Raw genomic sequence first — 20,903 nt, forward strand, 5'->3', positions numbered from 1 at the left:
CCCCTTGGTGCTTTGGGAAAAGTCCATTTCAGAGCCTTGTCCGTGTAAAACGAGCCAGGATTTCACCTTTGAGGTCTGAACCAAGCTGAAATCATCCTCCATGGGCACAGCAGCTTTCCAGGTGGAGTTGAGCTGTTTTGTTGAACATTTTAATGTGAAATAGCTCCCATTGCTGGGTTCTGCCTCTCTCCCATCTATTTCAAGCCTTGGCTGCACCTGGAGCTGCAGCAGCCCCGTGCTGCCTCTGGCCCGTGGCCAGGCTTGGTGAGGAGCTGCTCAGGTAGGTTTTGAAGGCACTTGAAACAGTGAAATACCCACAGAGCCATGTGGAGCTCTCTCCTCCTCCTCCTCCTCCTTCCTCTGAATTTGGGGAATTTTTTTTTTGCCCTGCTGTGATCCCTGCCAGGGGGAAGGTGGTGCCTGTGGTAATCAAACACCTCCCGAGGTGCCAGGGGAGGAGGTGTTCAAACCCCGGAGCTCCACTGATGCTTTTGGCCTCCTTGTGCTGCTCTCCATGAAGTCAAGAGGAGTTTAATGCTTTTTTTAAAAGTCCTCAGCTTTTATGGGCTCTAAAGCACCGAGTTTAACGGCAGGTGCTGAGGGAAGTGCCTCAGGAGGGATCTCTGTGGGACAGTCAGACATCCCAGCTGCTCCCTGGGCTGCCTTTCCAAGCTCACTTGAAAAGGATGGGATGATTCCTTGGCTGGAGCTGCTAAAACCCTCCTGGAAGGGCTGCCACAACTTCCCCTTAAATATTTGCTGATGCAAACACACAGAAAGCTTTTTTTCCAGTTTGCTCTCAGCTTTTTGTCCCCATGGAGGCTCAGCCACAAATTTCCCGGTTCCTGCTGAGTTCTGTGATGGCAGAACTTGGAAAGCATCAGCTCATCCCTGCACAGACCCCATGTCCTGCTCCACTCCCAAGGGCTCCAGATAAAGAAACCCTGGAGCAATCAGGGGCAAATCCTCTGCTGGGGGGCTCTGCTAATTGTGGGAATTCCTGTTGGGAAGGAATTTCTGTTGTGAATTAAGTAATCACCAAGAGATGATCTCTGGAGCAGGGGGGTGATGCTCTTCACTCACAGCAGCACACACTGATATATTCCATAATATTTATGGGGTCCTGGAAGAAACTGGGGATTGGGAAGCATTCAGGGGGGTGTGTGAGAGAGAAATGAGGGGCAGGAGCTGCCAGGGAGGGGCGGGCACCGCCTGCAGCCCCCGGGGCACCACAGGTGAGGTTGGGGTGTGACAAAAGGATTCTCACGTCCTCGTGCTGCCCCCAAATCCTGGGGAGCTGAGCGGGGCAGGGGATGGAGCTGGGAGCCTCCCCCAGGGGCTGGTTTGGGGTTTGGGGGGGATCAGATCCCTGGGCACCCCCCCCTTGCCCTGAGGGATGCCCAGAGATCAGGGGAGCACAGCGAGGGGGTGCAGGGTGGGATTGAGGATGGGAATAAGGATGGGAATAAGGATGGGGTTCAGGATGAGAATTAAGGATGGGGTTCAGGAGGGGAATTAAGGAAGGGAATTAAGGATGGGGTTCAGGGTGGGATTAAGGATGGAGTTCAGAGTGGGAATTAAGGATAGGGTTAAGGATGGGGATAAGGATGCTGTTCAGGAGGGGAATGAAGGATGGGAATGAAGGATGCAGTTCAGGATGGGAATGAAGGAGGGGGTTAAGGATGGGGTTAAAAATGAGATTAAGGATAGGGTTAAGGATGGGGATAAGGATGCTGTTCAATTCATGGGAATTAAGGATGGGAATGAAGGAGGAGGTTCAGGATGGGAATTCAGGACGGGGTTCAGGATGGGAATGAAGGATGCAGTTCAGGATGGGAATAAGGATGGGGTTAAGGATGGTTTTAACCCCCTGCTCCCCGTGGGGTCCCCGCAGCCTCAGCCGTGCTCCCGCCCCTGCTTTTCCCCCTCTCCCTTTGCCGTGTTTAGTTAAATTTCCCCCGCCTTACTTGATGTCACATCCTGTTCCACAGCCATCCCCTGCTAGTAGCCAGCCCTACCAATTCCTTTCTTTTTCTTTTTTTTTCTTTTTTTTTTTTTTTTTTTTTTTAAATCCCTGTCCTCTCCCCATCACCCCCCTTTTCCAGGCAAACTTTTGGCAATAGCAGAGATAATCACTGCGTGCTCCGCTGAATTTCTCTTCGCAAATGTCTTTGGAGCAGGGGAGCCATTAAAAAAAAAAAAAAAAATTAAATAAATTACCAGACAGCCAGCACCGAGAGCAGAGGAGAGAAACTGGGATCCCAATAAATATGCAAAGTGAAGGCTCTGCTGAGCAGATTTCTGGCATCGCTTCCCGAGGGTGCTGAGAGCCACCCGCAAAATCAGGCTGGTTTTTTAATCATTATTTTTGCCGTTTGTTCTTTTTTTTTTTTTTTTTTTAATAGCGTTTTGTTGTCCTTTTTTTTTTTTAATTTTTTTTAATATATAAATTAAAATATTAATAAGAATAAAGGAGGCAGCGAGGCTCGGGGACGGCGCAGGGGAGGCTCGCCCGGAGGTGATCTGTATGCGAGCTGCCTAGAACGGGCTGCGAGAGATGCAACCGGCAAGCAAGCTGCTGACCCTCTGCTTCCTCATCCTGATGGGCACAGAACTCACCCAAGTAGGTCCAGCTCTTCCTTTCCCCACTCCCCCTCCTCCTCTCCCTTTTCTCCCCAACGCCATTTTCTGCTAAACCTCGAGAGCAGCACAGGAACCTGCCGGGGCATGGATGCTGCACCTGCCGGGGCATGGATGCTGCACCTGCCCGGGGATGCTGCACCTGCCCGGCCGCCCCTTCCCCGAGCATCACCTGTGCCCTGCCCCGCACCTGGGCACGGACCACGCTGCCCTGGGGGGGATTCGGGCCCCCGCAGGAGGGGCAGCCCCTATGGGGGGTGTTGGGGTCACCTCCCCCGGCTCACCCGGGGGGCTGCGGGACCCCTGGGTGGGGCTGGAGCTGCTGGCCCGGGTGGCCACAGGGAGCAGGTGGGAGTGCTGTCCCTGCTTGTCACCCCCCAGCCCGCCGGCTTCTCGTGTGGGGGTAGCTGTGCTGGTTTTAGGTGACATTTAAATGTCCCTTGGCGTTGGCATCTGTGACAGCCGGGTAGGAGACGGGGGCAGTTGATTTATCCCCCTCTCTCCACTCCACCTGCTGGTTTTTTGGGGTTGGTTTTTTTTTTTGCCTGGATTTCCATGCTTTTCTCTGCTGTCCCAGCCCCTGGGCTGAGTGAGGCTGAGTGGGGTTGTGGGGAGAGGAAAGGAGGCACGCAAAATCCGTCTCTTGCAAGTGGAATTAAAACTCCATTTGACTTCTTGAGGCTGACTGGGGAGAGGCAGGCAGGGCGATTGTCTTTTGTTGTTTTTTTTTTTTTTCCCACCAGTCCCCGAGGAGAGGAAGAAAAAAAGTAATTGCAAGAGGATGCTCTAGATTGTGGGGTTAATTGTGGTGCTGCCTGGAAGCACAAAAAAAAAAAAAAAAAAAAAAAAAGGAAAGAAAAAGCAGCTATAAATAGGAGGGGAATGGAGGCTTCTTAGTGTAGGAGCAATTAGCAGCTGGGCTCTCATCCTGGCTGCTTTCTGGAGATGATTTTTCCCTTTCTCCCAGTGACAAAGCCCTCCCTGTCCCTGCCCTGCTGCTGAAGTTTGAGCCCCTGGAGCCTTTTAGGCTCTGCACCCTGCCAGGATTCCTGGGAGGATGCAAAGCCAAAAGGAGAGCCCAGATCTGCCCCAAACCCCGAGAGAAGCCGAGCAGCCCAGGAATGCAGGCAGGGAAAGGGGGGAGAAGCCGAGCAATCCGGGGGCTGTGGGGATGAGGAGGGGTGGGGAGGAAGAAGCAGAGCAGCCCATTGTGCGTGAGGATGCTGAGGGTGCGCATGCGCCGCGCTGGACAAAGAGCCAGGACCACCAGCACGGCACCTCCTGCCCACCTGGGCACGGCTGGGGGCGGCCACGGGGCACGGGGGGTGGCAGGGATGTCACCCCAGGGTCCCTTCAGCTTCCCCAGGGTCACAGCACAGCCTGGGCACACGGTGCTGTCAGCCCCTGGCCGGCCTGGGCAGCATCGAGCGGCTCTGGGGGATTTTCAGAGGGGGAAACAAGGGGGAAACAAAGGGGAAACAAGGGGAAAAGAAGGGGGAAAAGAAGGGGGAAAAGAAGGGGGAAAACAAGGGGGAAACAAAGGGGAAAACAAGGGGGAAACAAAGGGGAAAACAAGGGGGAAACGAGGGGAAACAAGAGGGAAACAAGGGGGAAACAAGGGGGGAAACAAGGGGGAAAACAAGGGGGAAAACAAGGGGGAAAACAAGGGGGAAAACAAGGGGGAAAACAAGGGGGGAAACAAGGGGGGAAACAAGGGGGGAAGCAAGGGGGAAACAAGGGGGAAACAAGGGGGAAACAAGGGGGAAACAAGGGGGAAAACAAGGGGGAAAAGAAGGGGGGAAACAAGGGGGGAAACAAGGGGGGAAAACAAGGGGGGAAAACAAGGGGGAAAACAAGGGGGAAAACAAGGGGGAAACAAGGGGGAAAACAAAGGGGAAAACAAAGGGGAAAACAAAGGGGAAAACAAAGGGGAAAACAAGGGGGGAAACAAGGGGGGAAACAAGGGGGGAAACAAGAGGGGAAACAAGAGGGGAAACAAGGGGAAAAGAAGGAAAAACCAAGGGAAAAACTAGGAAAAACCAAGGAAAAACTAAGGGAAAACAAAGGAAAAGCAAAGGAAAAGCAAAGGAAAAGCAAGAGAAAAACAAGGGGAAAGCCAAGGGACAAACAAGGGAAAAGCCAAGGGAAAACAAAGAAAAACCAAGAGAAACAAAGGGAAAACAAAGGAAAGCCAAGGTTTCTGCCCTGCCTGGCTCTTTTCTCCTCTCCTTGCTTCCTCTGTGACTGCAGCACCTCAACTTTGGCAGCAACTTTAAATCGTGGTGGGCACAGGGAGCCCAGCGGATCCTGGGCAGAGAGCCCTGCCCTGCTGGTGGCAGGAGGTTTGAGCCCCTGCTAAAGCCTGGCTTAGCTGAGCCCTGCCCTGCTGGGGCTGCTCTCAGCTCTGCAGTGCCCACCTGGGCAGGTGCCCTGGGCCTGGCACTGCAGGGCCCTCCTTGTCCTGGCACAGCTGGCAGGTGCCAGCCCCAAATGCTCCTGCCAGCCCAGGCACTGCCCTGCTCCGTGCCAGGCCGGCTCTGCTGGGCCCTACACAGAGCCTGGGCAGCAAGGGGGGAGGCTGGGGCGTGCAGGGGGCTGATCTCAGCTTTGCTGCTGGTGCAGGAGCTGCTGCTGACAGTGACAGGACAGGCCACAGGGAAGGGAGAGCTGGGGACAGAGATGGGGACAGAGATGGGGACAGAGATGGGGACAGAACTGGCACTGAGCTGGGGCAGAGATGGGGCAGAGCTGGGGACAGAGCTGGGCACAGAGCTGGGGACTGAGATGGGGACAAAACTGGGGACAGAGATGGGGACAGAGATGGGGACTGAGATGGGGACAGAGCTGAGGACAGAACTGGGGCAGAGCTGGGCACTGAGCTGGGCACAGAACTGGCACAGAGATGGGGACAGAACTGGGGACAGAGATGGGGCAGAGATGGGCACTGAGCTGAGGACAGAACTGGGGCAGAGCTGGGCACTGAGCTGGGCACTGAGCTGGGCACAGATCTGGGCACTGAGCTGGGCACTGAGCTGGGCACTGAGCTGGCTCCCAAACAGGGCTGGCAGGGCCAGCCTGGCCTGGCTCTGGGATCCCTGGGGCTCTCTGCAAGGCGTGGGTGCTGCAGCACCCTGGGGTGCCCCCCTGGGTGCAGGGAGGGTGCTGGGGGCACAGGGGCGATGCCAGGCTGAGGCTGCAGCCCTGCTTTGCCCAGGGCTCCCAGACCCGGCTGGGGTGACCTGTGTGGGACAAGGGGGGAGCTGCCCCAAACCCCCCCAGGTGTTTGTGCTGTGCCTCCATCCCCCCTGGCAGGGCTGAGGGGGGCCCTGCACGAGGCATTTCCCCTCTCTGAGCTGCTCTGTGCCCAGCCTGGCCTCTCCCCACGGCTCAGCCACACCCTGCAATGCCCCATCCTGCTGGGGTGCAGGGTTTGGGCTGCTGGGCAAAGTCTGGGGCTGCCTGTGCCTGTCCTCCCCTTGGGGACACCCAGGGGACCATGGGGGACAGAGCCAACCTCTGCTCTCGAAGGATCTGCCAGGAGGGCAGAGCCTGGGGCTGCTGTGGGACAGCCAGGGCAGGCAGCAGAGGGGGGCTGACAGCTGCTGTCTGTCTGTCTGTCTGTCCGAGCTGTCCCTTTGTCCTTTTGCTGGGATATTGCAGTGAAAACCTCCTGGAATTGCTCAAAGTTCCCTCAGGAGCTGCAGGGTGCTCCCACATCCACAGCACCCCAGTAATTCTGGGAGCAACACCCTCCTGATATGAAACGTTTATAGGGCTTCTGCAAGAGGGAAAAAAAAACCCTAAAAATATGAATTATCTTCATTTACCCATTGGTTTTCCCTAAAAGAACCTCAAGTCACTGTCAGGGCTGTTTGCAAGGGGAAGGAGAGGAGAAAAACCCTAAAAATATGAATTATCTTCATTTACCCATTGATTTTCCCTAAAAGAACCTCAAATCCCTGTCAGGGCTGTTTGCAGGGGGAAGGAGAGGGAAAAAAAACCCTAAAAATATGAATTATCTTCATTTACCCATTGGTTTTCCCTAAAAGAACCCCAAGTCCCTGTCAGGGCTGTTTGCAGTGCCCAGCCCAGCTGCCTCCTGCCCATGCAGGATTTCCCAGTGCCCAGTTTGGTGCCCAAACCTCCTCCCCCTGGCAGGCAGACACGTGCACAGGGGTAGGATTAAGCTGCAAATCTGCAGCCTGGAACAGGAGGCAGCTGCCTCATAAACCAATTTGTGCCTTGTCTTGCTTAACTTCAGCTGGAACCAATAAAAAATTTAAAAAAAGAAAAAAACCAGAGGTAATTTCCAGCCCTGGCTCGTATTTATTGCTGGAGTTATCAGTCCTTGTAATCAGTATTAGCACCACACGTTAATACAAAGCTAATTACTATCAGAGGCAATTAAGCAGAGCACTGGGGGAAGCTGGAGCAGGGAGGGGACAGCGTCACCTCTGCTCTGGTGGAGCTCCCCACAAAAGGGGACAAGGCCGGGGCACCCCAGCAATGCCCACCTGGGATTTGTGGCTTTTTGGGGTGCCCCAGGTGGGCTTGGAGAAGCAGAGACACAGAGATGTGCCTTGGGGCCAGCAGCCCCCAAATGTGGGGCACAGCAGCTGGGAATGCTGATTTTCCTGCTCCTGCTGGTTGTTCCTGCTCTCCTGGAACTGAGCCTGCTGCCAGCCCCAACACTGCCTTGAGCTGCACTGCTGACCCTGTTATCCTGCTCAGGGACCCCTTTTCCTGCTCAAGGACCCTTTTTTCCATGCTTAGGGACCCTTTTCCCTGCTCAGTGATCCTTTTTATCCTTCTCAGGGACCCTTTTCCCTCCTCAGGGACTCCTTGTTCTGCTCAGAACCCTTTTCCTGTTCTCATGACCCTTTTCCTGTGCTCAGAGACCCATTTTCCCTGCTCAGGAATCCTTTTATCCTGCTCAGGACCCATTTTCCCTGCTCAGGACCCTTTTTCCCTGCTCAGGAATCCTTTTATCCTACTCAGGGACCCCTTTTCCCTATCAGGGACCCCTTTTCCCTGCTTAGGAATCCTTTCATCCTACTCAGGACCCTTTTCCCTATCAGGGACCCATTTTTTCTGCTCAGGACCCCTTTTTTCCCTGCTCAGGACCCTTTTCCCCTGTTGCCAGCCCACCCTCCCCATCCTGCAGGGACAGCAGAGGGACAAGGTCAGCACTGAGCCCAGGGCCAGGAGCAGAGCTGTGTTTGCTAGAAAGCAGCACAGAGAACAATTCTTCCCTGGGAACTCCCTCAGGGACTGGAGGTGTGTGCCTGACCCAGGGAAATGTGCCCAAAAACTCCTCCAAAAATCAGGAACCTGGGCTGGTTTTGAGCTCTTGGCACCTGCTGCAGATCCTGGGCTCAATGACAAGAGCAGCTTCAGCTGAACACAGCCTTGGGCACGTGAAGGGGACATTTCCTTGCAGAGTTCTTGCTCCCAGAGGAAAGGAGAGGTTCCAGAGGGTTTTTCATGCAGGAGCAGGGAGGGTCCAGAGCTGGGAGCTCATTTCCCAGAGCAGCTTGGGCTGCCTGGTCCCAAAATGTGCCTGACCCTGGGGTCAGCCACAATTCTCACACAGATTTACCAGGAACTGGCAGGGATCCCCTTCATCCACCCTTTGAGGTCTTAAATTCCTTTCCTTCCTTCCTTCCTTCCTTCCTTCCTTCCTTCCTTCCTTCCTTCCTTCCTTCCTTCCTTCCTTCCTTCCTTCCTTCCTTCCTTCCTTCCTTCCTTCCTTCCTTCCCTTTTATTTTCTGTCCATCTCTGCCTTCCCACAATGAAGGGGAAAACTTGTGATCAGCATCCATCTCCTGCAGTCAGGTTTGTGCGAGCGGTGGCAGCAAAAAAAAAAAGTGACAAAAACCAGGCAGAAACCTCGGGATATTTGGAATTGAGACCCCCAAAACCGAGGGGGAGCTCGGTGCCATTTCCTGTGAGCTGCTGAGGCGCCCCTCAGAAGGTTGGGATGGGCACAGAGGGGGTTGTGGCTGCCCAGGACGGGCTGCAAGGGGTGAGAAATGGAAGGGTGAAGGGTTATTCATATTTTTATATATTCATAAACCCTCTGCTTGTGCCCAGAGCAGGGTCCAGGCCTCTCCCTGGGTGCCTCTGAGGTGCTGGGCAGAGGGCACAGAGCGAGGCAGGCTCGGAGCCCTGGGCTGGGCTGGCACCTCTGTGTGCCCAGCACCACCCAGCAGCCACAGGAGAGGCTCTGAATTTGGGCACTTCTTCTTCTCTGTGTGGTTTATTTGGAGCCTGCACATCATCCCCAGCAAAATTTGGCAGCAAAAGGAGTACCAGGGGGCACAGCCCCTCAGGTGCTTTTTAGGGGGTTTTTGGGGGGTTCTCTCCTCCCCACAGCTGCCCCTGTGCAGCTGCACCCTTTGGGGCAGGGGTGCATCACAGGGACAGCCTGGCATCAGCATCTGGCACCAATCAGGGCTCCAGGAGGGGTGGGAAGAGGCACTGGAGGCAGCAAAGCCCCCAAGGGGACCCTTCAGAGCCCCTCCAGCAGCTGCAGGAGGGAGGAAAATCCCAATCCAAGCTTTTCAGGAGGGAGAAAAATCCCAATCTGAGCTTTTCAGAAGGGAGGAAAATCCCAATCTGAGCTTTTCAGGAGGGAGGAAAATCCCAATCCAAGTTTTTCAGGAGGGAGGAAAATCCCAATCCAAGCTTTTCAGGAGGGAGAAAAATCCCAATCTGAGTTTTTCAGGAGGGAGGAAAATCCCAATTGAAGCTTTTCAGGAGGGAGGAAAATCCCAATCCGAGCTTTTCAGGAGGGAGGAAAATCCCAATCCAAGTTTTTCAGGAGGATCCCTGACATTCCAGAGCCAGGTCCTTGCAGAGAGGACAGACCCCAGAGTGTCCAGGACAGAGAGGAGGAGCTCAAGGAGCAGGACTGGGGCTGTCCTGTGCTGCAGTCTGCAGTGCTGACCCCTTTTCCCTGGTGTGGGAAGGGCACTGAGCTCATGGCACAGCTGGCACCGTCCTCCTGGGTGTCACCTGAGCTGTCCCCAAGGCTCCAGCGAGGTCTGGGGCTGTTAAAATCCCTGATTTTAATAATTATTTTAATTTTAATCCCAGATTTGAACAGGAATTGGGTGTGGTTTATTTAGAGCAGGAGTTCTCTGGTTTATTCAATGTTAAAATCCTTGATTTTAACAGGGATTGGGTGTGGTTTATTTAGAACAGGAATTCTCTGGTTTATTTACTGTTAAAACCCCAGATTTGAACAGGGATTGGGTGTGGTTTATTTAGAGCAGGAATCCTCTGTCCTGCACATCATCCCTAGAAAAATTTGGGAGCAAGAGGCTCTGAATTTGGGCACTTTTTCTTCTCTGTGTGGTTTATTTAGAGCAGGAATTCTCTGGTTTATTCAATGTTAAAATCCCAGATTTTAACAGGGATTGGGTGTGGTTTATTTAGAGCAGGAATCCTCTGTCCTGCACATCATCCCTAGAAAAATTTGGGAGCAAGAGGCTCTGAATTTGGGCACTTTTTCTTCTCTGTGTGGTTTATTTAGAGCAGGAATTCTCTGGTTTATTCAATGTTAAAATCCCAGATTTTAACAGGGATTGGGTGTGGTTTATTTAGAGCAGGAATCCTCTGTCCCGCACATCATCCCCATAGCAAAATTTGGGAGCAAGAAGCTCTGAATTTGGGCGCTTTTTCTTTTTTGTGTGGTTTATTTAGAGCAGGAATCCTCAGTCCTGCACATCATCCCCATAGCAAAATTTGGGAGCAAGAGGAATTCGGGGCACTTTTTCTTCTCTGTTGTGGTTTATTTAGAGCAGGAGTCTTCTGTCCTGCGCATCATTCCCATAGCAAAATTTGGGAGCAAGAGGCTCTGAATTTGGGCGCTTTTTCCTCTCTGTGTGGTTTATTTAGAGCAGGAATTCTCTGGTTTATTCAATATTAAAATCCCTGATTTTAACAGGGATTGGGTGTGGTTTATTTAGAGCAGGAATCCTCAGTCCTGCACATCATCCCCAGAGCAAAATTTGGGAGCAAGAGGCTCTGAATTTGGGCGCTTTTTCCTCTCTGTGTGGTTTATTTAGAGCAGGAATTCTCTGGTTTATTCAATATTAAAATCCCTGATTTTAACAGGGATTGGGTGTGGTTTATTTAGAGCAGGAATCCTCTGTCCTGCACATCATCCCCATAGCAAAATTTGGGAGCAAGAGGAATTCAGGGCACTTTTTCCTCTCTGTGTGGTTTATTTAGAGCAGGAATCCTCAGTCCTGCACATCATCCCCATAGCAAAATTTGGGAGCAAGAGGAATTCGGGCGCTTTTTCTTCTCCAAGCAGCCAGGAGAGGGAGACAGTGACCGCCGTGTCCCCGCGCTGCCACCGCCGATTGTCGCCGATTGTCGCGCACCCTGACCCTGGCCGGGCTCCCCCGGGCCCCGAGCTCTGCGTTCTCCTCTGGCCGTGTTCACAGGGGTCCGAGGATGAGGGAAGGGATGAGGATCTGACTCCGTGTTTCAGAAGGCTTGATTTATTATTTTATGGTATATATTACATTAAAACTACACTAAAAGAATAGAAGAAAGGATTTCAGCAGAAGGCTGGCTAAGAATAGAACCAGAAAGAATGAAAACAAAGGTTTGTGGCTCAGACTCTCTGTCCGAGCCAGCCGGACTGTGATTGGCCATTGATTAGAAACATCCACATGAGCCCAATCCCAGCTGCACCTGTTGCATCCCACAGCAGCAGATAACCATTGGTTACATTTTGTTCCTGAGGCCTCTCAGCTTCTCAGGAGGAGAAATCCTGAGGAAAGGATTTTTCATGGAAAGGTGTCTGCGACGTTCTCCCTGCCGGCAGAGGAATTTTCGGGGCAGCAGCTCCTTTGGGAGACCCTGGTCTCTGATTTATCTCGTGCTCTTGCTCTTTCTCTGCCCAGAATGCAAAAAAAACCAAAAAAAAAGTGACCAGGAGAAAGCTGAGCTCGGCCACTTCAGGGGTTCCTGCAGATGTGGTGGTGGAAAAGTTGATTTTGAAGGAGCAGAATCCAGCTGGGAAAGCCCCACCAGGGCAGACAGGGCCACCTGAGGCTCTTCCTCACTGGTTTCATGCTGGTTCCTGTGTTGGGCTGCAGAATAAGGAAAGGCAGCTCTCCCACATGAAATTCCCTGGATTTTTGGTTGGTTTATTCATTTTTTTTTTGCCACACTGGGCTTTTAAAAGCAGGTAGATGATCAGGGTGAGGCAGAGCTCCTGTGCCTGCACACCACCTGTGTCAAAAAGTGACAGAAGTCATTGTCCTGCTCACTGCAGCTCATCACACACCAGCAACTCCAATTCCTGCTCTGCACAGCCCTGCATCCCTAAAAAGGGGAACAGCAGCTCCTGGGAGCCTCTTTTTCCACCAGATCTGGGATTTGGGGTGGGCTCAGCTTCCATGGCCATGCTTTGGGGAAGGGCTGTGACCCCTCCTGCTCCTGGCAGGTCGTTGATGCATTAAGAATTTTCAAAGGTCTTTAATTTTTAAAATTTAAAAAGATCTGGAAGAACATTTTGATGCCCTTTCCTTAACTCCATGAATCTAGGCAGCAACAAAAAAAAAAGAAAACAAATTCCAAAGTTCCCCCAAAAATGCTGCTTTTGATTCTTTCATAAACACTGCAAGCAGGAGAGAGAAAGAAAATCCCCCAGGATTTCTCTTTTTCCCCCATTATTACAGGTACAGCTCCTCTCTGGCCTTTGCTGGCCCTGTCTGGAGGAGCTTTAATCATGGCAGAGCAGGAAGGGAATGGGAATGAAATCACCTGCCTGCCCTGCTGGGAAATGAGGTTTCGGCCCAGCTGGGATCCAGGGCAAGGCACGGGAGGGATTTTTATCCAGAGCAAAGCACAGGAGAGATTCTTAAATTTAAATACTGCAATATCCACAGGATTAATTCCCGTGTATGTGTCTGGAGCAGACAAATATGAGGGATGAACTTCCCTGACAAACTCTGTTCCCAAAAGGACCTTGGGGCTGTTGGGATATCAGCACTGGGGTGGGAAATCAGAGGGGCAATCAAGGCCTGAGCACAGCAAAGCACCTGGCAGAGCAGGGATTTGGGATTCCTCCTAAAAGGTGGAACTGTTCCAAGTTTGTGGGGGTTTTTGGGCGTTTGTTTGTTTGTTTGATTGATTGATTTTTGGGGTTTTTTTGGGGATTTTTGCCTGATGAAGCTGCTCCTGCCCCCCCAGCCTGCTCCTGCTCCTGCTCCCTCTGCCCAGCCTGGCTGTGCTGGGATGATCCCACACCAAGGGCCACGTCCCCAGCAAGGGACAAGGTCCTGGTGAGCTGGGACAAGGTCCTGGTGAGGTGGGACAAGGTCCTGCTGAGGAGGGACACGGTCCTGGTGAGGAGGGACATGGTCTTGGTGAGGTGGGACACGGTCCTGGTGAGATAAGACACAATCCTGCTGAGGTGGGACACGGTCCTGCTGAGGTGGGACAGGCCAGCTGAGCAGGGATTGCATTTTGGGGCTTCCTGCTTCCCTGCTGGGATGTGCTCTGCACGTCACCCTGGTGCTGGATGTGAGGTGGGTCAAGGTTTTGGGGCCACCAAACCCCCACCCCAAGAATCCACAGCAGTGGAACAGCAGCTCTGGAGGGCTCGGGTTTGGGGCTGGGCTGGTCAGACTCTGGTGGGAATGTGGTGGCTCCCAGGGCCAGCCCATGGAGCAGCTGAGGCTCCCTGCGCCCGTGTCAAGGCTGGGGCTGTGCCACAAGGCAGGGGTGACACTTGTGTCCTCTGCAGAGGGACAGGGCCTTCATTTCTGTGCTGCTTTGCACAGGGAGCCCCGAGCTTCTCTCAGGGAAGGATGCAGGAGCTGTGGAGTTCTGCTGGTCGGAGATTTGGCTTCTGAAGTCACCAGGGCTCTTCTTCAAGTGGCTTTGGGACGCCTGAGTGGTGACCAAGCCCAGGTGACATTCCAGGCTGGCCGGACAGGCTGTGCGCCCTTTGCATCCCTTGGCAGCCAATTCCTGCGCGGGGAATGAGGCGGGAGCAGGGCTGACACTGAGCTTTGGTTTGTCCTTCGCGCTGTCGTGGCAGGACGTGGCGAGGTGACAGTCGGGGCTGTGGGGGATGCTCTGACAGCCCGCTTGGACCTGGGGACGGCCGGGGACCCACAGGGGACCCAGAGCCCGCGGGTCTGTGCGGGAGAGGCGCCACACTGCGGTGAACGGCTCCGGCTCCCCTTGGTGCTGGCACGGCTCCGTGTCCCCGCCGTGTCCCCGCCGTGTCCCCGCTGTCCCCGCGACCACCGAGCGACCCCGGCCCGCAGCGCCGCCCGCAGCCGCCAGAGGGCGCCACACGCCGCAGTGGGGGAGCCGCACCCCCCAAAATCCCTTCCACCTGCCCCCCAAAATCCCTTCAATCTGCTCCCCAAAATCCCTTCCACCTGCCCCCCAAAATCCCTTCCACCTCCCCCTAAATCCCTTCAATCTACTCCCCAAAATCCCTTCCGCCTGCTCCCCAAAATCCTTTCAATCTGCTCCCCAAAATCCCTTCCACCTCCCCCTAAATCCCCTTCCATCTCCCCCCCAAAATCCCTTCAATCTGCTCCCCAAAATCCCCTCCATCTCCCCCCCAAAACCCATCCATCTGTTCCCCAAAATCCCTTCCACCTGCTCCCCTTCTACCTCCCCCCCAAATCCATTTCATCTCCCCAAAATCCCTTACACCACCTCCCCAAAGCCCTTTCCACCTCCTCCCTAATTTTCCCCCTCTCCTCATTCCTCTCCCCCCACCCAATTTATCTCCTCAAATCTTCTTCCCTCCGCCCAAACCTTTCTCTTCCTTCCCCATGCCTGTCCCCCTCTGCTCAATCTCTCCCCCTCTCCCCAATTCTTCCCTTTCTCTCCAAGCCTTTTCTCCCTGACTCTTTTACCTCTCCCCAAATCTTTTCTCCCCAAATCTTTTTTCTCTCCTTCCCTCCCCTTCCCTGTCCCAAATCTTTCCTCCCCATAATTTTTCTTCTCTCCTTCCCTTCTCTCCCCCTTCCCCAGATCTTTTCTCCCCAGATCTTTTCTCCCCAAATCTTTTATCTCCAAATCTTTTCTACCCATACCTCTTCCCCCTCCCATCCCTCCACTCCCCTTTCCCCAAACCTCTCCTCCCACTCCCTTCTCCTCAGACCTTTTCTCCCTGATTCTTTTGTCTCCCCAAATCTTTTCTCCCTAAATCTTTTTTCTCTCCTTCCCTCCACTTCCCTGTCCCAAATCTTTCCTCCTCATAATTTTCTTTTCTTCCCCATAATTTTTCTTCTCTCCTTCCCTTCCCTCCTCCTTCCCCAGATCTTTTATCTCCAAATCTTTTCTCCCCAGATCTTTCATCCCCAAATCTTTTCTCCCCATACCTCTTCCCCCTCCCCATCCCTCCCCTCCCCTTTCCCCAAACCTCCCCTCCCACTCCCTTCTCCCCAAACCCTTTTCTCCCCTCCCTCCCCGCACTCCGCCGTCCCCTCCCTCTCGCCCATCTCCCACCGCAGTGTCCCCCCTGCTTGGGCTCTGCCCGTCCCTCCCGCTCCGGTCCCGCCCCGGTTCCGCCTCCCGCAGCCGCTCGCAGGGGCTGGGGCTGGGGCTGGGGCGCAGGGAGCCAGCCCCGCTCCTCCGGCTGCACAGCGGGCACAGCGCCGGGCAGGGCACAGGAGGAGGAGGAGGAGGAAGAGGAGGAGGAGGAGGAGGACGATGGGGCGGCGGCGAGCGGCGGCGGCGGCGGGGCGGCTGGCGCAGCCCGAAGGCAGCGGCATGGAGCCCGGCGCCGGTGCAGAATGAAGGGTGCCTGCCGCCCCCCCCGCAGACATGTCTGTGCCTTTACTCAAGATTGGAGTCGTCCTCAGCACCATGGCCATGATCACCAACTGGATGTCGCAGACGCTGCCCTCCCTCGTGGGGCTCAACACCACCAAACTCACGGCGGCCACGGGCGGCACCTTGGACCGCAGCACGGGAGTAAGTGCGGGAGGGCTGCGGGGCACGGGGAGGGCTGCCCGGAGCATCCCGGAGCATCCCGGAGCATCCCAGCCTCCCGGAGCATCCCGGAGCGTTCCCGCATCCCGGAGCGTCCCCGCATCCCGGAGCGTCCCTGCGGCCGCTCCCCGCCGCCGCGCAGTCCCTCCCCGCCCGGCTGTCACATCTCTCCTTGCCCGGGTGTCCCCGTGGCCGGCAGGGTCCCCCCCTGCAGGATCGCCGCCCCTCGAGTGTCCCCGCGGTGCTGCGGGAGCGGGCATGGGGCGCTGGCAGGGCATGGGGGTGACGGCGCAGGGAGCGTCTCTGCCTCTCCCCTCCTCTCCTCCTGCTCGGCCACCCCCGCTTGGTGCCGGGGGTGACTCGGCTGCCTCCCCGCGCCGTCCCTGCCGCCGAAGGGATGCAAAGTTTCCCTCGTGGCCGCTGCAAAAGCCGCCGGGGGAGCGGGCGCCAGTCCCGGGAGGCGCCTCCGCTGCTCTCCCTCCGCGATCCGCCCTCGGAGGGACGGGGGGATGCAGCCGGGCTGGGCACCCCCTGTCCCTGCTCTGCTGGAGAGCCGGGGCCGTGCCTGAGCTTCCCACCTTGGGAATGGCTGGGAAAATCATTGCAGTCTGTCTGTCTGTCTGTCTTCCCTGAGCAGGGAGAGTCGGGCACCTTTCTCCTGCAGGCTGCACGCTCGTGCTTTCTGACAGAGCCCCGCTGCTGCAGCTCTGCTGTTCCCGGAGTATTCCGTGTAGTGCTTCTGCTGCTCAGTGAATGGAGCTGGGATCTTTTTATTTTTTTTCTCCACGTTGTCAGGGTTTATGAGATCCATTTATTATTCTTTTTTTTTTTTTTTTTCCCGGTTGTTTTAGCCAGGGAATCCAATTGCGCGTCCGCCTGGGCATGTCTGTCAACGTGGGCATTTGCAAGGTGATTTGTTCTGTAGGGAAGTGGTGGAAGGAACATTTCCCCTCTGGTTGGGGACACGGTGACACCTTCAAAGTGCTCCGAGCCTGGGTTAGCATTAACTAATGGATTATGCCGTGAGACAGAAGGAAAATTGAGAGCAGAGAGGGGAACGCGCTGTGTTTGGGGTGGGCTCCGTTCCCCGGCGTGCCCTCAGCGCTGCATCGCGTCCCTGCTGGGATTCTGCACAGGGCTCGGCTCCGGGCTTCCCCTGCCTGGAGCGGAGGGGAGCGATTGTCCGGGGAAGCTCCTCATGCCCGGGGAACGGGCACAGAGCCGGGGGAACGGAACTCGGGGTGTCCGTAGGTCGGGGTGTCCGTAGGTCGGGGTGTCCGTACCTCGAGCGTCTGTACCTCGGGGTGTCCGTGCCTCGGGGTGTCTGTAATTCAGGTGTCCATGACTCAGGGTGTCCATAATTCGGGGTGTCCATACCTTGGGGTGTCTGTGACTTGGGGTATCCGTGCCCTGGGGCGTCCATAATTCGGGGTGTCCGTACCTCAGACTGTCCAAACCTCTCGGTGTCCGTACCTCAGGGTGTCTGTAATTCAGGGTGTCCGTGTGTCCGTACCTCGTGGTGTCCGTGTGCTCAGCCCAGCGCGTCTCCGGCTGCCAGACCCGGCCCCAGACCCCGGCGGGCTCTGCAGAGCTGGGGGCACTGCTCAGCCCTCGGCAGGGCACTGTGCCCTCCCTGGTGGCCCGGGCACGTCCCTGTCCCGGTGTTAAGGGCTCTGTCCCCATCCCTGTCCCCCTGTTAAGGAGGGCTCTGTCCCCATCCCTGTCCCGGTGTTAAGGAGGGCTCTGTCCCCATCCCTGTCCCCGTGTTAAGGAGGGCTCTGTCCCCATCCCTGTCCCCATGTTTAGGAGGGCTCTGTCCCCATCCCTGTCCCCATGTTAAGGAGGGCTCTGTCCCCATCCCTGTCCCCATGTTAAGGAGGGCTCTGTCCCCATCCCTGTCCCCATGTTAAGGAGGGCTCTGTCCCCATCCCTGTCCCGGTGTTAAGGAGGGCTCTGTCCCCATCCCTGTCCCCGTGTTAAGGAGGGCTCTGTCACCACAGCAGGGCAGGGCTCCCACCCCGATGTGCCCAGCACCCGGAATTTTCACTGTTCCCTGTGTCCCCGCTTTCCCACTCGCGTTGCCTTCGTGTTTTCAGCTCTTCCTCTCCTTTTCAGACCTTTCTCTGATTCGTCCCCAATCCATATTTTTGCATTCCAAGTGAATTTTGCCAGCTGGGCCCTCAGAGGAGCCTCCGCTCCCTGCCACGTCCTCATCCCCCTTCACCTCCCAGAGCCCTGCCAGGCCTCCCCTGGTTAATTAACCCATCTCTCCCTGTGTTAATTAGGTGTTGCCTACCAACCCAGAGGAAAGCTGGCAGGTGTACAGCTCTGCCCAGGACAGCGAGGGACGTTGTATATGCACAGTGGTGGCACCTCAGCAGACGATGTGCTCGCGTGATGCCAGGACAAAGCAGCTGAGACAACTCCTAGAAAAGGTAATGCTTGGCCCCTGCTGCCAAAAGTGCTTTGGTTTGGTGGGAGAGAAACCTGAGCTGAGCCTTGGTTTCCAGGGAAAACCCCTTGGGATGGTTTTTCCATGTGGAGCTGTCCCTGTGTGTGTAGTGGGGAATAATCAGCTGAGGGCAGGAGGAGAAATCTCTTCAAGTGTTTTCTGAGAGGAGAGCCTGGCCTAAGGTCAAGGGAAAACTGCTGAGATCAAAGCACCAATATTGAACCGTATCTCTGAAAAGAAAAATCTTAAAAATAAAAAAAAATCCCCTTTTTTTATTCTGTTGGCACAAGCAGTTTGAGAGCAGACTCAGCAACAGGAGAGGAGAGAGAATTAAAAGCCCAAAGCCAAGCTTTTCTAGGCAAGGTGGTATTGAAAAGGTCAAGTGAAACCCTGCAAGCTGTCGCCAGCAGGTAGCACAGAGATGACTCTCAGTGGTTTTCTGCCTAACGTTGACATCCTCTTGATTAGTTTTTAATAGTCTGCTGTCCGAAAAGATCAAAAAATCTCATTAGGGAAACATCCCCAATAACAAGGAATTTTCCAGATAATAGATTTCAGTGAAGAAATGCTGTTTCATGTGAAATTGTGCTCTTGTCTTGCAAATATGAGCTGGCTCCTGTGCTGGATATATAATTAAACCCCATCCCCTAATGCTATATTGGCCTGTGCCATGCATGACAAAAGAATTTTCATCCTGCTGCTTTGGGGAAAGCTGCTGTATTAATTCCCTCTAACAATATTAAACCTCCACTTAACTGATTTCCCCATGTGCTGAGGACAATAAAGCCAGCCAGGAAACATTCAGCCCTAAAACAATCCTTTGGGTTGTCAGAGGCTGCTAAAAATAATCCCAAGTCAGGCTTTTCTTTCTCACAGCAATAACACCCTGGGTGCTTTTGCTCCTGAGAGGCAGCAGGATTTATAAACAGCTCAGAGGTGCTCCCAGAACTCCTCATCCACTCCAAACAATCAGGATTTGACCCAATGCCCTCTGCTGATGGGCAGGAGTTGGGAATGGGAGACCTGGGATAACATCAGGAGGGTGGAGGTGCTCAGTGGGGTTTTTTTTAATGCAGCTCTCTGGCTGCCAATGGAGATAAAGTGAGGGAGGAGCAGGATTTCTGGGCGTGTGTTGTGGGATATGATACCTGCCTGCTAATCCGGCTGCATCTCACTCCCACGCTAACCTATATGAAAAACCCCAAAATAAGGAACAGGCTCTCAGTGCCAGACATCTGATCCTGATGGAGGCTGAGCTGATCATCCCTGGAGGTGCAAACAACTGCAGAGCAGAGCTTCCAGCTTCCCAGGGAGGATTTCAGTCCTGAAAACTCCTTCCCTCCGCTGGCATTCTAACCCTGGCTCTGTGATGGGGGGAAATTGCAGCCCCTGGTTTCTCCCTGGCAGCAGAGGAAGCAGCACAATGTGTCCAGGGGGAAATTGTGGTTGGGTTTTCCAAGGAGCAGGCGTGGAATTCACCCATGGAAATGGTGTTGCAAGGCATCAGCTGCTTGTGTGTGCACACAAAGCAATTAGAGCATCTTCAGGGAAATCTCCATGCAGGAATCTTTTGGGATTTGGAGGTTCAGAGCTGCCATGCTCAGCTCATGGGGATGAGGACGTGTGTAGGAGCTGCAGTTTTGGGAAGGAGTTCTGGGCACCCTGGCAGGTCACAGAGGGGAGGGAGGGCAGCCAGGGCTGCACAGGGTGTTCAGCCCAGGGTTTGACACTCGAGGTGTCTGAGCTCATCCTTGGCTGGGCCACGCCGAGTCCTTCCAGCCTCACACGTGGCAGGTGCTGAGTGCAGCCCTTGGACTGCACCCAAACCAGGACATCACCTCAGTCCTGCTCATCATCAGGTTGTGTTTGATCTCCAAAGAGAATCTGATTGATTGATTGATTGATTTGTTTATTTTTCTGGCCCTGTTATCGGGCACAGCTTCCTCTTCTGCCGGTGAAACCATTTCTGGTTTCCTGCCAATCCTTCCTCTCAGCCAGTGCTGATTTCCAGATTTTACAGCTCTTTTTGTTCCTCTGGTGGTCACTCCCAGGACGGTGCCATCTCTTCTCAGCCATCACTGCCTCGTGCAAACCTTATCAGATGAACTTTTCATTTCCTGAACCATCAGCTGAGTCCATTCCTCTGCTGATTTTTCCCCCAAACCTTGAAAATCTCCCCCAAGATTCCTCTTGCTCCATCAGTTTGTGCAGCTCCCCAAGGCTGAAGGTTGACCCCAGCTGAAACCCCAGAGCTGGGCTCAGAACAACCCTTTTGGAGCTGCCAGGAAAGGCTGATCCACAGGGAAGTTTGAGCAGGGTTTAAACCTTGGATCTGACCTTATAAACCTCACTGAGGTCATCAGGCCAACGCTGACTCCCTGTGACTCTGGTTTAATTGTGAATCAGCTCCTCAAACAGGATGACAAGAGCAGCACTGGAAGCTTCATTTGTATTAATTTCCTATTTCAACTGCTAAAAATAACTCTTTTCCCCCAGACAGCCACAGGTATCTGTCTCACATTATCTTGGTGAAAATGAGGTTTCAGGCTGAGAGAGGAGGCAAAAAGCATTTTCAGGCGAGGTTGGAGGACTGCAGCTGATGGATGGAGCTGAGGGAATTTAAGAGGCACTATCCTTGGGCCTGAGTTCATTAGAGCACTTCTGTACATGCTTCAGCCTGGGCTCCAACAGGCTCATTGAAACCTAATCATGTGCCAAAGTGCTTTGCTGGATCAAGGGCATAATATGCTAATGAGGGAAAAGAGGCAGATCCTCAGTGCTGGGGCTGGCAGGATTCTCAGGCTCATCCCTGCAAATCTGGCCA

At 54.4% G+C, this 20,903-nt stretch overlaps 1 protein-coding gene across 2 annotated transcripts in view; it reads left to right on the forward strand.

The window, feature by feature from the left end:
* The first annotated feature begins 2,000 nt into the window (after positions 1 to 2,000).
* OLFM1 (olfactomedin 1) overlaps positions 2,001 to 20,903 on the forward strand; it is a 36,673-nt gene continuing 17,770 nt past the window's right edge. The window contains exons 1-2 of one of the 2 annotated variants that reach the window (XM_071454188.1): positions 2,001 to 2,623; positions 17,913 to 18,062. In XM_071454188.1, coding sequence (XP_071310289.1) covers positions 2,558 to 2,623; positions 17,913 to 18,062 — 216 coding nt within the window. In that variant the 5' untranslated portion in view covers positions 2,001 to 2,557. Of the gene's footprint in view, positions 2,624 to 15,144; positions 15,610 to 17,912; positions 18,063 to 20,903 lie in introns of those variants that run through there. The other variant, XM_071454187.1, reaches the window with a different exon arrangement.

Source organism: Agelaius tricolor, unplaced genomic scaffold (assembly GCF_023055355.1).
Source record: "Agelaius tricolor isolate 1412-34295 unplaced genomic scaffold, bAgeTri1.0.p SCAF_38, whole genome shotgun sequence".
NCBI lineage: Eukaryota > Metazoa > Chordata > Aves > Passeriformes > Icteridae > Agelaius > Agelaius tricolor.